This window comes from Brassica napus, chromosome C6 (assembly GCF_020379485.1).
Source record: "Brassica napus cultivar Da-Ae chromosome C6, Da-Ae, whole genome shotgun sequence".
Taxonomy (NCBI): domain Eukaryota; kingdom Viridiplantae; phylum Streptophyta; class Magnoliopsida; order Brassicales; family Brassicaceae; genus Brassica; species Brassica napus.
Genome location: NC_063449.1, coordinates 3765990 through 3784382, shown reverse-complemented (window position 1 = coordinate 3784382; position 18393 = coordinate 3765990). Strand labels below are relative to the sequence as shown.

Here is an 18393-nt window from a genome sequence, read left to right as displayed (position 1 = left end):
TCCAACTTGAACTTTGTTCGAAAATTTATAATACCCGGACATAGTTTAACTTTAAATCCAAAAACTTGATATCCATAAAAACCGATATCTATCTGAACGAAAACATGAATGACCATGTCTAAATGATTTAGTAAACAAATAAAAATAATTTTGTTAACCGGTTTGACTTCTTGTCACTAATGGAGTAATTTCATTTAGACACATGAAATTATTATGGTTAATACGTAAAATAAATGAAATCAAATTATAATGATAAATAAAATTAATGAAGTAATTTGGAAAAGTAAAAACAAAATGTAAAAAATGTGATAAGATATTGTGCTTGTTCCGCAAGTATAGGCGTAAATGTTTATTTAAGATTTTATGCTTCTTCATTTATTATAAGAGTAAAATCAAAGATTTTGTCACATTTATTATAGTCTGGATTATTGATGTAGTTCCTTTATTATAGTCGTGGAAATCACATTTAGGAAAACAATGTAGTTCGTTTGAGTTATTAATAATATGTTTCCTTCTTTGTAGTTCGTTTGAGTTATTTTAGGAAAACAATAAATATGTGGAAAAGAGAATCATTTTTAATGTGAGATTAATTTAATTATCAATAGCATTTGGCTGTAAATATTGTGTAATTTTAGGGTTCTATAAGTGTACTTCTGTTTTAATAAAGTAGATGTGCATATGCGAGTTGTCAGCTACTTTATACCTAGGCCCTAGACAAAATATCCAAATTTTAATATCTAAACCGAACCTAATCCGAAAAAGAAAAATAGAAGAAAACACAAAAAAATATAAAAGTGCACCAAGCCAATCAAATCAATAACAACGTCAAACACGTTTTTTATGCTCATCTTTTAATGTTTATATTGATTACTATGTTATTTTTTTGTCATATTGAAATATTTTATGCTCATCTTTTAATGTTTATACTAGATCTTGACCCGCACAACCGTGCAAATTTTTTTATTTATATATTAAAATATTTTAGTTTATATTAAAAAAGTTACCAATAACTTAATGTAATTTAGTGTTCTATATTATGTAATTCTATAATAGCTATGTTTACGTAGCTTATATATTATTACTATAAATTTTATATTTATGTAATAAAAATTATTTTAGAAACTTTATTATGTAACAATATTACTTTACATACTTTTTTATTTTAAATTTATATGAAAGCAAATTAAATTGGATCTATATAGTTAAAAATATTTTTTTTTGAGATACTGTAAAGAATTTCTTTTAAAGAAAAATTATAATACATTGTACTTCAAAATATGTTTGTAGTAAATATCATATTTTAGAAATACACTAAGTTGAGTAAAATATCTTCTTTTAATTTGAAATAGAAATGAATATTTTTAACAAAATCTTTGTAAATTTTATTTTTGAAATTAATCAGTTTAAATTGTTATTATCAGTGAATATATCATTATAATACTTTATATAATTTTAAATTTTCATATATAAATCAAAACTAAAATAACTTTTAATTTCTAATTATAGTTTATGATAACTAAAATTAAAATTAATTACTTTTGGATATAAAATTTAAACTGATTCCGAAAATATTTTAAAATATTTTTTAGAACTTTCTTAAAAATATTTATTGTATTCTATTAAAAAGATAAATATTATAATTAATTCATGTAAAATTTGATAAAATTTTAAAGAATGGTCCAAATTAAAAAATCACGCATGAAAAATTCATCAATACAGTATATATATATATTAAAAATATTATATATTTATCAATACATGTTTGTTAAAACCACATCTATATAAATGTTGATACATGTATAATGTATAACATAATTAATAATAATAACACTTATTATGAAAATACAATAGTGTTAGGATTTTAATATTTGATTTGATTTTATTATTTGCATGGTGAAATTCTAACATTAATTATTATTATTATTAATTAGATCATACACAGGTATTAACTCTAGAATAATTAAATGTTATTATTATTAAATAGATTATAAATGGTTATATGCAACTATAATTATATATTGATGGAGTAAATATATTTTCGAAATTATCCATATCTAATAATATTTTGATGGAATAAAAAAGATAATTAAATATCTTGTTAGGATATTGTTATGAAAATACAAAAAAAAAATAATGTAAACAACTTTCAAGTGATGATCCATTTAAAATATCACACATGAAAAAAATTATGACTTCTCTTTTAATAGTATAGATTGGTTTTCATTTGTTATCATCTAACTACTTTGGTGTTCATGGTCTATACATCTTTAGTTGCTCAGTTAATAATTTACCTTCTACAAATGTTTATAATTCATAGAAATGTTTGAAATGTTATAAAAGTAATGGAAAAATCTATCTTTATTTATAATATAGGGGTTCCTTATATAGGAGATGCACCGTCATAGATAATTGGAAATATTACAAATCATAATCTCTTGGTTATGAGCCATTCACAATCTGGTTTATAACACTCCCCCTTGGATGCCATAACCATTTAGAGCTTGTAATGTGCTTTAATGTTGCCTCATTAAAACCTTACCAGGAAAACCCAATTGGGACAAAACCATGGTGAAGAAAAAATAGTACAACACACATTACTCCCCCTGATTTGGACATTACTGAAGGTCCCTTGGACCTCTCCAATTTTCTGTAATCCGTGGGTGATGAAGATCTTGGGCATAATATGCTTCATCCTCGAACATGATAGTTGGTTCTTCTTTACCATCGGCCATGACACAATCTGATCGAACATATTGAGTCATCGACCTCAAATACACACACACGAAATCTTGGATGATGTTGCTGTGATATGCGTGTACCACCATGTGTAAAGCATAACCTGTCTGAAAACAAATCAACAAAACCAAATAACCACTCTTTGGGCTGGTTAGTATAAAATAAACTAAAATCAAAGGCTTCTTCATCATCCTTCTTATGGACCAATCAGATCAGTGTCTAAAACAAGACTTCTGCATCGTCCATCTCAGGACTAAATGGACTTCTTTATCGTCCACCTTTGGACTGAATGGATCAGTGTCCAAAACAAGTGATCTCACGCCCATGTACTAGATAATGGGTGAGACTGGTTCATATTAAATCTCTTGAGTACAATTTTCTGTATATACTATTTGATGCACAAGGATTTTATTGTTAAAGTACTCAAGCTGTAATCCCAAACAAAACTGTGTGTTTCCAAGATTTTTCATCTCAAACTCTTTCTTGAGATATTCAACTGTTTGAGAAATTGTATCCAGAGGTTCCTAAGATATTCAGATCATATACCTTGATGATTATCAATATTGTTCTCGAGAACTTGCTGTTCTTTCAGCTCAATACCCTCTAGTACTTTCATTATCCAGTGGACTGTCATGTCCCCGATCCTGGATAGGACCTGGATAGGATCGTCCGGACGGACTGCGGTGCGAGGTAACGCACCAGTCAGGTCATATGACCTAAAGACAAGTATATCATGGCCTGAAGGTAAGGTTAAGGGCATCAGGAAGCTAAGGCATAGCTAATCCAAGAAGGAGACAAGCTCAAAGGAGCTGGACAAGCGAGCTGGTAGCTGGACAAGATCCAGGTGAAGCTCGATGAAGTGAGTGATCAGAATGGATCATGGGAAAACTAAGTCTAGGTCTGGAAATTGACCAAGGGACTTAGAAGGATTGAAGAAGATAAAGGAAGCAAGCTGGACACAGTGTATAACAGCTGGGCGATGCAGTAAGCAAGCTCGACCAGCTAGGTGAAGTGTAGTGCAGCTCGGTGTAGCTCACTGAAGTATAGGTCAGCTCCCTGAGCTGGATGGTCTAGCTCACTCAGCTGGGTCAGCTGGGGATCAGCTCAACTCAGCTGGACTGAGTGTTCAGGTCTCGGGCAGTTGGGCCGGGTCTGGACAGTGGCCGGGCCATATGGGTGACCCGTGTGTGCCGATGGGCTGGTGGGTTCTTGGGATTGAGCCAGGAGCATGGGCAATCCGTGTGGGCTTGCTTTGGACATTTCCAGGAGTGGTTTGACAGTTCCAGGACGTCTGGTAACTGCCAGAGGCGAAAGGGTGTGATCTGGACCATTGATTAAATCAATGGCCAGGATTGAAACCGAAGGGATGCAATGGTTAAAAAGTAACCACCCCTTCTTCTATAAAAGGCAGGCAAGTCCGTGCCTTTGCAGGCACGCCAGGGCTTCCTCCTACATCCTGAAACACAAAGAAACACAGAGAAAAGATAGAGAGTTGGTCGGATTCCCAATCCAAGACCCATGGTTGTGTGAAGGCCATAAAGAGGCAGTTTTGGGAGAGATCAAGGGGGGGAAGTTATGAACGACTTTCTGGTGGCTTTGATCCGTGATGTTATCACCCAAAGCATCCTAAAGGGCCTGAGAACACACGCAAATGGTGAGGAAAGAAGGTAGATGACCGGAAATCATTCCCAAAGGCCAAGATAGCCTTAAGGGCAGATGTGTGTAGAAAGGCAGTTTCATGGGCACTGAAGGGGGAAGTGATGGACGACCCTGTGATGATGTTTGATCATGGATGATCATATCCTGGGCTTCCTCTGTGTCTTAGGAACACACGCAGATAACCAGGAGAGAAGGGAGAAGGCCAGACTCCACTCTTACAGGCCAAGACAGCCTTGAAGGTAGATGCAGTGTAGAAAGTGGTTTCATGGGAGTTCCATGGAAGGGAGGATGGGTGCGACCCATGAATGGAACTTATCAATACTGGAAGTATATGATAAGGATTGATAGAGGCGTGCACTGGAGGAGCATGGCCGAACATAATAAGGAATGGCACATGATCTAATCAGATCATGTATAAGGTAACCGGTTTTATGATTACCTTTTGAATTACAATTCTGTTGACTGTGGAATTGATCATGGCCAAGTATGACACGTCCTTGAGGAATATATATATTATGAATGATTATGGTGTAGTCTGTTGGATCAGACTTGATGACATTAAACCATGGCTTTGGCCGGTTTGGCTGTTCGTGGCCGAGATCTCTAGGATCGAGGCCGGTTCTGCAAATTCTGATTATGGCATTCTCTTAGTTGGGAATTATCATGAATTTACATGAATTTTATTTAGTTTTTGGATCAATTTGAAATCGGCCAGATTTGGGTTTAAGGAGAAAACGATCGATTAGTTATGGAACCAGCCATGCAATGATAGATCCTTGTGTTAGGTTGTCGGATCATATGCTTGTGTATTGTGAAATGTTTGTCACTTATGATTATTGATCATAAGGAATGTTAGTTATCAACCTTGGGTTGGTAAGCTATGTGAAAAGCATTGACTATGAGCCGTAAGGAAGAGTCTAGCTTGTACTTGGTGGCGTGGACCATAAGTACTGAGCTTGGTGTTATTATTCAAGGAAGGCCGTGTGTGATCTGATCATGGGTAAGGATGGACGACCTGATCCATAGATGATGGATCAAGGTGTCTGATCTGATTGATCAAAAGATGCACCGGTTGTAAGAGCAGGACTGATCGGCTTCGTTGGGGCATGGCTCCATGGCCGGTTAGGTATGTGTGAAGACTCATCAGTTCTGGGTCATGTGGGGGTGGTTGGTTGTTTGACTTAGGATCTGATGGGCATTGTTAGTCCATGAGCTGGATTTGGTATCATAAGTTGATAAGGCAAAAAGGATGTGGGACAGTGCATGAGCCGGTAAGGGCCAGATGCATGTCCTTAGCTGTTTGAAGACTTCTCAAGGGTTACTTATGTCTGTGGGGATGGTTGGCTGAATGACTAAGTACCCAAGGGAAGAGTTTATGCAGGTGTAAAGGAGCTGGACGCAGTTTATGGCAGCTGGCCATAGCTCGGTCCTAGCTCAATTCGAGTGTGACAGCTCGATCAGCTGGTTTATGAGTTCATTCAGCTAGAGTAGCTGGGCCGATGAGCTAACAAGCTCCGTAGATGTGGCTAAGGTATGATCTAGTAACTCTTGCTTAGTTCTAGATAGAATGGACTAGGGGAATGGAACCTCTAATTGTATAACTTGGTCTAGGTTCAGGATCGACCTTGGAGCTAGCTGGCAGTTGTGTTTACTGACCAGTAGCTGAGGTGATCTGACCAGACAAGTGTTAGATTGGATTTAGTCCAAGGGATGATAGATGTTATTCCGCTGTGCATAAGTTGAAATGATCTAAGCTAGGGAATGACTAAGGTAGTCTTGAGCTAAGATCTGAGTTAGCCCTCGCCTATGGGCGATATTTTTAAATAAAGGGCAAAATTTTTAGAGGTTCGGTCAGTGTATAGACCGAGCGACGTAAGGCATCGACCGCGGCCTAGTCGGCCGGGATCGGGTCTTACATGGACCATATAAATGTGCAGTCACTACATCAACTTGCTGCAAGTCTAATTTTCTCTCTTATATAGTCAGACTTATGAGAAATCTAAAAGTAGTTGCATCCACCACATGGGAGTATGTCTCCTCATAATCTATTACTGGTCTTTGTGAGAATCCTTGTGCAACATCAGATTTATATCTCATGATTTTTATTCCTCACAAGACCCATTTATATCCACTGGTTTTAACATCATATGGCGGCTTAATCATATGGCCAAATACGCCTTTCTTCCTTAAACTATTTAACCACATGTTTCCATTCAATCCAATATGTTCTACGAGTGCGCACTCTTATATTGACGTGGGTTCATGATCCTCGCTTATATTCATAAATTCAAGTGCTACCTTGTATGCAAATAAATCATCTTATGTCGACATTCCTTATTGGTTCTATTATGTTCTAGACATAATATAATCGATTGAGATTCATTATTATCAGGACCTTTAATACTTTGCAGCTTGGCGTCCCAAGCTACATTGTTTGGTACATGTACTTTAGAGCCGGCCGGCCTTATCTCCATGTCAGGGATGGTTTCCTTAGTAACCTCGGATTTGGATTTTGATTATCATTCTCCACACCTTTCTTTTGTTTCCGAAGATTCTTATCTTTTGGAATCTATTTGGTCTACCACGTTTCATACGTTGTCTAGACTCTGTAGCAACTTGACTGTGTCTCTTCTTGGACATCAAATTCGTTGGTGCTTTACAAGCTGGTTTATATATGACTTAGTCATTCTTTTTCGGGTCAGCAAATGTGTCTGACATTTGATTAGCTAGCTTTGTAAATGTATAATCTTTGGACGTCTATTTCACATTCTTTAGTCTGAGGATCTTGCCAAGACATTGATGGTTGATTCCATTCTATTTTTTTTTACCATTCTTTTACCAGCTTTATTATTTTTCTCCTCCTGGTCTTAAAATAATTTGTGTACCTGGCCTCAAATATAATCACCCATAGTTGGCTCAAGGTACTTTATTATTGTGGGAGAATCATATCCAACATATATCATCATCCTTCTTTTGAGGTCCCATCTTAGTTCTCTGTGATGGAGCAATTAGTACATAGACAGCACATCCAAATGTCTTATGATGGGGTATGTCTGGCTCTTGACCCGTTAATAATTGTGATAGGGGATATCTATGCTCACTAAATGGTCTGATGCGTATTAACTTAGGTGCATGTAAATTTCGTGTGGCCCAAGCTGTGAATGAGAGTTTTGACCTCATAAATTATGGTCTATCAATCAGCTATTTGTGTTTTAAAAGATTTCGGCCAAGCCGTTCTTGGTATGGACATGTATCACAGAATTGTCCACACTTACCCCCATGGACATACCATAATCATTTAAACGCTTGAGACATGTATTCACCAATATTATCTAGACATATAGTCTTTATTATGAAAAAGGGGCTCGTAGCCGTTTTACTGGTGATGGCCTAATGATTTTCCCTTGTGTACATGCTACACTTGTGAGATTCTTTGAGATAACTCTTCTTATCTTTTAATGTGTGCCTTTTGAATATCAATTTTTGCATCATGTTTAGACCAGGATTGCCAATCCGGTCGTGCCATAAAGTGTATATTTTCGCAGGCTTTTAGCCTCTATCATACTGATCTATGCATAGTCTAGGTCAGTAGAGAATGCAAGTATAGTCTTTAGGACTTATTATGGCATTGGGCGATTTTATACATATATCTGAAGGAACTCTTTGTTTCCTTCGCCATTTTTTCAATATGGAAACCATTCATTCTTATATATTTAAAACTCAATAGACTGCTCTTGCTCTTAGAGCTTGGTGAATATAAGGCGTCACTGATTTCTAGATGCATACCCTTAGGCAATAATATATTAGCCTAGCCATAGTCTTCTTTCAGACTGGCGATACCTGCTTTAGTACTTATCTTGGTGTTTTCAGTGTACTCATATAGAAAAATCACATTTATTTAATCTAAGCAGACAATGTAATAGAAATAAAATTCAAGGAGATAAAAATCAGAGAAAGCATACAAGCAAAGCAATCATACAAGTTTGATGTCGAAATCAGATTATCAACTTGATTCTTTTAGGCAATCATAAGTCTCATATTCCATAAGATCATCTTGATCATGTTCGAAATTATTTTCCCCATCGTTATAGACCAAGTGGGTTTCAGGATTCTTCCCTTTCAAACTCTCGTTGATAGAGGTCACAAAAATGTTTGGGAGTCCTTCATATCTTAGCCCAATGGTTCCCCATTCCACATCTATGGCACACTGATTTGGTCGAGCTTTGTGGTTTAAAGGATATACCACGGCCACTGCCTTGACCATGGTTCAAATTGGGTTGATACCCATGGCCTCTGCCATAGTGATTCCCACGGCCAAATGTGTTATAGTGGCCATGGCCACGTCCTTTCCACCCTCCACGGCCATGACCGTGTGGTCTATCATTCTGGACGTGGTTACCTTTTTTTCTTCTGCGGCCTTATTGGTATCAGGTAATGGGGTTAATCCAGGAGGTCTCAATTCATTGTTTCTCATCAGTAATCCATTATTTTGCCCAACTAGCAATAGACTCATCCACAGGCTTATAGTCCTGGATTCTGAGATTCCTCCAATCAATTAGGGCATTTAGTAATAACACCGTTCTTTGGTGATCATATCTCGATTTTTAACTATGTCCAAAGGTCTAGAGGATTCTCTATAGTCAGAAACTGATCATTGAGACTCTTAATAAGATGATGGATAGTAATTAATATTGCCCTGTATCAATCTTTCTCATTGGCATTATTGCCTTCTATGATACATTCACCAAGTCTTTTTGACTTTAGGATAATCTTTGTATCTAATGCCCACCGTAAATAATTATCCCCAGAGAGATTTAGGGCAACAAAATCCAGGTTGATTTTCGACATCTCAAATCATATATCACTCAATATTTAGGTATAATTTTCATGCGGCTTTACTTTTAAAAACAATCAATTCGGATTCAATCTTGTGAGGACAATGAGACTATCAATCTTAAAGGCATTTAATCAATCAGTCAATTTCTAGCAAGTCTCAGCAATACTATTTCTATGTGCTCATAATATTATGGTTTATCAAGACTAGCAAAAACAGATTCAATTAATCATGCAATTAGGGTTTACCAATCAATGGATTTTAGCAAGACTAGTAAAATGGTTTATTAATCGTTCAATCAGTTTCAAGGCTGATTTTAGCAATACTAGAATATAGATTTCAAGCATGAATTTCAATGAATCAGTTTCAAGGCTGGTTGATATTTAGCATAAACCATGTGTAAATAATCTATCTAGTATCCAAATTTATCAAACCTCAAAAACATATAATCAGATCAATCAATTTAATCGAAGTTAGCATACAATCTTAAACCTCAAGACATTAAATTTTATCATGAATCTATCAACCTAGCATACGGATTCTCAATTCTCAAAGACATCCAAATCAGATCAATATAACCTATCATACGGATTATTTAGGGTTTCTATTTAAAACAGATCAGATTACAAAACAATTAATCCTAGCAGATAATATTAAACCTCAAGAATCATGCAATCAGATCATTCGAATTTTAAACAAGTAAACCTCAATCAATCTATCAACCTATCGGATTATATAAGCAAAGCAAGCTAGCAACCTATCGTATTCAATCAATGTTTTAACAGGCTGGTCGGTTTAAACAATTTTAAATCAGATGAACAAAATAAATCTATCAATTTAATGGTCAAACAATTCTAGCAACATAGCATCAGATTCAATCAGATTTAACACCTCAATGATCAAAACCGAAAACAATTTTGATTTCAAAATATTCGATTAGAGTTTTAATATGTGATTTGCTAATTATAATATAATTAATTCTGATACTTATATTATTTAGGGTTTATAGATATATGGTTAGAGTTTATCGGATTTTAACTTGTAAAAACCGATTTGGGGTTTTAATCATGTAGGAACATGATTTAGGGTTTGGGGTATCGAACTTTTAGAGCTTCGATTTACTCAATTAGGATTTTTGATCTATTACCCTATGGTTTTGATTCATAAAGATTAGGGTTTTGGGGTTTCATTCTTTATCAATCAATCCATGTTCGATTATAGGTTCTTAGGTTTTGAATTACCTTTTAACCTTAGATGATTGTTGAATCGGACCACCAAAAGAGTTGAGCCGCGAGCTGGACACGAACGGGACGCGAGCTGGAATGGATCGAGTCGCTTCTATCGGGTCGCAGACGTCCTTTGTTGCTTGATCGGGAACGTTGGTACGCGAGCTACTTGCAGTCAAAGAACTTGTAGATATGGAACAGTTTGATCACGGACTGGAACATGCTAATCGTACAATCTGGAATAGTTGAAGCGTACTGAAACTTGCAGAGATCAGTCCACAGATCGATCTTGTTGAGATCAGTGGTCGAATACAGATCAGGGTCATGATCAAAGAGAGGTGATCGATAGAGATTAGGGTTTTAGCAATGGAGAGAGATTTAGGGTTTATGGTCGATATTTTAGCTTAGGGTTTTAGAGATCAATCGTGCTGATAACGTGTTATAAAAGTAATGGAAAAGTCTATCTTTATTCATAACATAGAGGTTCCTTATATAGGAGATTACACCGTCATAGATAAATGGAAAGATTACAAATCATAATCTCTTGGCTATGAGTCATTCACAATCTGGTTCATAACATGAAATGATTATTCTAGAAATCTTTATTGTTTAGGATTTGAAGAAAGAATATCTACTATTAAACACTCTTTTACAATTTTCTTATGTTTAAGATTTTTGAAAAGGACAATTACTATCAAATAATTAAATCTTTAGGATTTTAGAAAAAGAAATTTAGTATTAAATTCATTCTTTTAAAATATTTTTTAATTATATTTTTAAAAAAATTCAAAAAAATAGTATTAAATAATACTTAAAATATTTTGTTTTTAAAAATCGATTTATATTATTTTACTATATTTTTTATTAATCATGAGACATTGTTAACACATGTCAAAATTTTAAAAGGAAAAATTACAATCAAATAATCTGTTACAATTATCTTTTCTTTAGGATTTTAGAAAATGAAAATTAATGTTAAATAAATTATTTTACAAATCATTTTTTTGTTTAGGATTTTTAAAAAGGAAAATTTCTATAGAAAATACTATAAAATAATTTTAAAGTTTTTATACTATTAAAATAATTTATTAAGCACTCTTTTACAATTTTCTTATGTTTGAGATTTTAGAAAAGGACAATTACTATCAAATAAGTTTTAACAAATCTTTAGGATTTTAGAAAAGGAAAATAAGTATTAGATAAATTATGTTAAAAATATTTTTTTTGTTTCTAATCTTCAAAAACAAAAAAAAATTAAAAACAAAACTATTAAATAATATTTAAAATATTTTTTAAAAAACCAGTTTTTATTATATATATTTTATTAATCATAGCTTGTAAACATTTTAAAAGAAAAATTACAATCACATAGTATATTACAATTATCTTTTTTTTAGCATTTTAGAAATGGAAAATTAGTATTAAATCAACTATTTTACAAATCATTTTTGTTTAGGATTTTAAAAAGGAAAGTTTCTATAAAATACTATTAAATAATTTTATAATATTAAATAATTTTTAAAATTAGTTTTTTAAAATTCTTTTTTATTATCTTCTTATATAGTTTTAATCATGAAATATTTTAACACATGTCACAATATCAAAAGAAACTTACTGCAATAATATTTTGCAATTATATTTTGTTTAGAATTTTAAAAATGGAAATTACTATTAAATAATATCTATAATTACCTTTTCAATAAATTTCGTTTTTGTTATTTTCTTAGTATATATATATATATATATATATATATATATAAATTTAATTATAAAATATTTTAACACATGTCACAATCTTAAATATATAATTGTCATATGTCACAATCATATTAATCAATTATCTTTTGTTTAGAATTAAAAAAAAATGAAAAATTACTATTGAATCATATATATAATTACTTTTTTTTAAATAAAATTCGTGTTAGTTATTTTCTTAGTGTATATATATATATATTTATTTAATTGTAAAATAGTTTAACATATGTCACCATCTTAAATTTTTAAGTGTTATGTGTCATAATCATGTTAATTAACTATTTTGAAGAACCAAACTTTATTAGATGTTGTTTATGTGTTGGGCTTTAGACCATTTTTGTACCTTTTTAGCCGAAAAATTGTTAATTTCAACCTTGACAGTTTTTGTCTTGCTTTTCCCTAGTTAAAATTTGTTACTCTGCCTATTTCATTCCATATTAACAATTATTTCAAATAAACTATCTGAACTATCAAGCTCAAGCCAAAATCAAATTTGACTGAAATGATGTTGGTCAGCCATCTATAAATATTAAAAAAAAACAACCAAAAGCCTGAAAATTTTATAAATACCCAAAAAAATTAGAATATATCCAAAATCCAAAAAAAAAAACTATAAATACCCAAAAGCTCAAAAAAAAAATACTTCAAAAAAAAAACGAAATACAAAAAGGATAATGTAATACATAAAAACATTTAACATATATATAATATTTTTATTCTTTGAGTATATGATCAGTTTTCTTTTAGGAACCAAAAACAATTATGTCTAAAATCCCGAGAGTATATGGCCTAGGATTACATACGAATATTTTACTCGATCAAATAAATGAATAATTTAATTTATTACTTATTTTTGGTATCACAATATATTTTATAATTTTAGGTTTTTTTGTTTTCTTGGATTTTCTCATATTTGAGGTTTGGGTATATATTGATATTTAATATATTTAAATTTGCTGGTTATTTGAATATATATTTTTTGAAGATTTATAGATTTTTTGGGGTTTCAAGTATGTTTTGTTGTATTTTTTTGTTATATTTTCTTAGTTTTTTGGGTATTTATAGATTTTCAGGTTTTTGGCTGTATTTTTTTATATATATATATATACGTCTTTTCCGGTGTCGTTCAAAGCTCTCTCCCCGCTGCAATCACTAGATCCTCATGACGCTTCATTTCGCCCCGTTATTCATATGCTCTTTGACACACCATTCACCCTCTCTCAAGTGTTTTCCAAAATTTCGAATATGGAATCTCCTTTTCCAAATCTGGTCAGTGCTGATGTTGTTTCTATTGTGTTCTTTGGTGACACAAGATTTGGTTCTAAGGGTTTATATCATGCGGTATGCAGTGTGATTTGGCCGACGTTTTGTCTGGAGTCGTCATTGTTCTTTTCCTATTCATGTTGGTTCACTTACTCTCCCGGTCATTATGGCTTGCCTCTTCTCCTCAATCTCAATTTATTCTCTTGTAGAATGGTCTGAGAGGTTTGTTGTGTGTAGCATCACATTTGTTGGTTATGCACTTAGATTACAATATTCCAATGTACTTTGTTTCATTTGGTTCTATCTTAATGCATGTTGATGGCTCTCATGTCGTCTTAGTGTGATCTTTTACTGCGGTATACAGACCCTTAGTGTATTCAATCTAGCTTTTGGTGCTATGATTTTGTGTTATCCTTTTGGGTGGCAGATTAAAGGAAAGCTCGTTATTATGCTTATTTCGGTGAATCGGGTTACGGCTGGATTTCACTACCTGATGGCTTCCTTTGTTGAGCTGTTTCTTTTTCGAATATTTTCTCTTATGTGGAGTGAACTGGATGGCCAAGCGTCACTGGTATTGCAAAGATCTGCCTCCTGGCTGATGCGCTCTTCTACCTTTGTTGCAGTGTATGTAACCTTTCATGTTACACGACATGTAACTATTCAAGAAAATTATGAGATCTTTCGATTTTGTATGGTCTTTTGTTATGATGACAACATTTCGGTCAAAGTTGATTTTGGTTTGTAGTTTATTTGATATACTTCTTAGTTTGAGATGGAATAGGCACGGAAACAAAAGTTTGGATAGAAAAAGCTTTTTTTTTTTGTCAACTGAAAAGATACATAGATCTAAACGAAAAGTTTTAGTACAAAGTAGAGAGGAATGAGGACAATGCAGCCTTCTCAAGGGAGTCAGCGACTACATTGTTCTCCCGTCCAACAAAGAAAACAAAGAAGAAATCAAAGCAATAAGATAGAGACTCGATATCCATGAGAACCCCAAAGAGCTCCACCGGATATGACTTCGAGTTAACAGCTCTAGCGAGCTCTTGAGAGTCGGTACGAAACCAGACGTCGGTAACGGATGCGTGCTTTGCTTCCCTGATGGCTTCCCTCATGGCCAGCGCTTCCGCCATAAGGGGGGAGGAGATGAGTTCCAAGGACCGAGCCCCTTCCGTGTGAGAGCCTGAGACTGGGTCGTCAAAGTGCCAGCCGATCCCCGCCCTAAGAGTTGTACCTGACCAAGCTGCATCGGTGTTACAACGCACTATGTCTGTTCGGACTGGTGCTTGGGGTCTGTGCTGGGCGGGACTTTTTGTAGGCCGAGGAGCTGTAGCTTGAGCTGCAATCCATTCACGAACCGATGACACTGACTTCTCCATTGTTGACTTCGCTGATACTGCTCTGTTGTCAAACAGAAGTGCATTTCGATTCGTCCAGATGCCCCACAGCAACCATGGAGATAAGTTACTCGATATACCTGTGGGTGGTAAGCAGATGAGATTCGACATGATCATGAAGGAATCTTGGGTAGTTTGAGCCGCTGAGAAGTCCGGTGATGTTCTAAATGGGGCCAAGTTCCAGATTTGTCGTGCCAAGGGACAGGTGAAAAAGAGATGGAGTGCTGTTTCTGGTTCGAGACAGTGTGGGCAGAGGCCACTAGTGTCAATCCCACGTCGTTGAAGGTTTGTTCCTAAGGCGAGTGCTCCACGAGCCAGCTTCCAGAGGAACATCTTGATTTTTGGCGCTGTCTCCTCCCTCCATACATATTTTTGCCAAGGGAAGCTCGTGATATGTGGCTGGGGATCATGTAGGTTTTCTGAGGCTTCCCACATCGCATAGTATCCATACTTAACACTGTAAACCCCTATTTTAGTTTTGTGCCAACAGAAAGTATCTTCTGCGTTGCAAGTGCTCGTTTTAATGAGGTAAATTTGGCTTGCTAGATCAGGGAAGGTAGCCTCAACCATATGGTGATTCCACTCGCCTGATCCTCGCTCTATCAAGTCCGAGACAAAGAGGTCTCTACCATTCTCTATTGGTGGGCCCGTGGGAACAAACCGTGTTGTTGGTAGCATCCATGATTTGGTCCATGCTTTTGTTGTATTCCCATTCCCTATGGCCTTTCCTAGTTGAAGTTTGAGGAGCTCACAGCCCGCGATCACTCCCCTCCAGCCGTGTGACGCTGACGAGGAGCATGTGCCCGTTAGGAAGCTAGTGTTGTGGCAATACTTCCCAAGCAGTAGACGCGCTAGAAGGCAATCTGGGTTGGTAAGGATGCGCCAGGAGTTCTTTGCTAGCATGGCTGTGTTGAAGTCTTGGATATCACGAAAACCGAGCTCTCCTACATCCTTGTGTTGAGAGAGGAGTCCCACGATACCCAGCATAGCTTCTTTACGGCTGGGTCTTGGTCCCACCAGAACCGGGTGAGCGCCGCTTGGATCTGGTCGCACAGACCCACAGGAAGTGGGAAACAAGACATAGAGTATGTCGGGATGGCCGATAGCACTGACATCAGCATGGTCAGTTTCCCGGCGGAGGAGAGCCGTCGTGTGGGCCATGACACCGCACGAGCCTTGATCCGATAAACAATCAAAGAGAACAGATCCCGCTTTTTCCTGGTGAACAGCTCCGACAGTCCTAAGTATTTTCCCTTCCCCCCTTCGTGTTCTATACCAAGGATAAGTTTGACTCGAGATCAAGTCTCCTGTGGCGTCTTAGAAGAGAACGAGACGGAGGATTTGGTAGTGTTTATGAGTTGTTTGGACGCGTTCTCATATTCTTTGAGCACTGAAACCAGAAAGTTCTTGCATTCCGTAGTTGCTTTGGTGAAGAACATCGTATCATCGGCGAAGAGGAGATGGTTGATCCGTGGACAGTGATGACCGATTTTAACTCCGGTGAGATCTCCGCTGGTCTGTCCTGCCTGGCACAGTCCCGATAGGACTTCACCACAAAGGATAAAGATGTACGGGGATAGCGGATCTCCTTGGCGTATGCCTCTATTCGGTATAACACTTCCATGGGCTGAATCATTTATCAAGTAGGAATAAGAAACAGTTGAGACACACTGGTGATCCAATTCACCCACACGGGATCAAAACCGAGTCTCTCAAAGACTAGCCGGATAAATCTCCATTCTAATCGGTTGTAAGCTTTGCTCATATCCGTTTTCACCGCCATGTAACAATGCTTCTTGGCTTCAGAATCCTTGAGATAGTGAAGAATCTCATGGGTGATTAAGACGTTGTCTGCTATAGCTCGTCCGGGGAGGAAGGCCGACTGGTTCTCGGAGAATATGCTGCCTAGGACCAGTCTCAGGCGGAGTGACAAGATCTTTGAGATGATCTTGTAGTACACATTGCACAAGGCAATGGGCCTATAATCCGAGACCTTCAACGCGTTCTGGTTCTTAGGGATGAGGCGCACGTGAGTCATGTTGATCGTCTCCGGCATTCTTCCTGTGATGAAAAATTCTCGAACTTCCTCAACTATAGCTGGTCCTACTGCAGTCCAATTGGCCTGAAAGAAAGAAGCTGAGAAGCCGTCGGGGCCTGGAGCTTTGTCAGGGTGTATCGCAAAGAGGGCCTTCTTCACCTCCAGTGGCGTTGGGATGGTAGTAAGAGCTTGGTTGGTCTCCGGAGTTATTTGTCGAGAAAGGGCTCTTTCAATTACTGCTTCCCCATCTGAGCCTATTGATCTGAAGATATCATCAAAATAACGAGCAATTTCCTCTGCTATCTGCTCTTCTTCGTATACCGACTGCCCCATAGGATCTTCTAACATGGTAATGTGATTGCGTGCTTTCCGTCCTTTTGAGACAGTGTGGAAGAAGCCGGTGTTCTTATCTCCTAGTGTTAACCACAGCAGCCTACTCCTTTGCTTCCAAAACACTTCTTCCTCTTTGTAGGCTTCTAGTAGTTGTTTGTTAAGGTTTGAGATGGTGTCGTCGGGGGCATTACCGGTCATCGCTTCATCAATTCTGGTCTGTAGAGACACGATCGCTTTGCGGCTATTAGTGTGGTGCTCTCTACTCCATCTGGCAATCGCCCTTCGGCAAGCCGCAAGGCGGTGAGCTACAGTAGCCTCAGGTGATGCATTCCAAGTAGACTCAATGAGCTCTTTGACTTCCTCAACGTCCTTTAGTCTTCGATCATAGCAAAAGATCTTCGTATGCCTTTTCCTTTTGGCGTCGAAAGTCGAGTAGATGGGTCTATGGTCGGAACCATGGAACCTAAGGTAGTGGCTACGACCCTGTGGAAAGCTATCATACCATGAGCTATTAGCCATAGTCCTGTCAAGGCGACAGTGAACGAGGTGGTTGCCTCTCCGACCCCTCCATGATAGGCAGTTTCCTGTATGGCGTAGATCAAACAGATCATTGTAGGCAAGGAACTCCCGGAAAGCCGAAAAGGATCGTTCCGATCGAACAGGACCCCCTGACTTCTCTGTGTTGTCGATAATCTCATTGAAATCTCCGGTTAAGAGCCATGGGCTCGACCTGTCCGCAGCTAGGTGCGATAAGGCGTCCCAGACTAACTGCCGCCTTGCTACCTCTGGTTCACCATAAACGAACGTAATGAAGAAGTTTGCTCCTTTGAACTTGACGGCAGTATCCAGAAAGTTGTGGGATTGCGCGAGGATGGAGATGTCAACTTCTTGTGACCATAGGAGTGCTAACCCGCCACCCCCAAGGCTATGAGGAGAGACAAGAAAATGATTATCCATCTTAATAGCTTCAAGTTCTTTTAGTACAAAGGTATCAGCATTTTTTGTTTCCATGAGGAACAAGATATGAGGACACATAGAGTTACACATGTCCTTAATATGCTGGACTGTTTCAGGGTTCCCCAACCCGCAACATTTCCAGCTTATGACGGCTAAGGAAGATCCCGACCGGGGTGGTGAAAATCCACCTCTCGG

The 18393-nt window shown here is 36.6% G+C and overlaps 1 protein-coding gene across 1 annotated transcript; it reads right to left on the bottom strand.

Moving 5' to 3' along the window:
• Positions 1–14333: 14333 nt before the first annotated feature.
• LOC111206817 lies at positions 14334–16031 on the bottom strand. The gene has a single exon (XM_022704198.1). The coding sequence runs from the start codon at positions 16029–16031 to the stop codon at positions 14334–14336; it is 1698 nt and encodes a 565-aa protein (XP_022559919.1).
• Positions 16032–18393: the final 2362 nt, after the last annotated feature.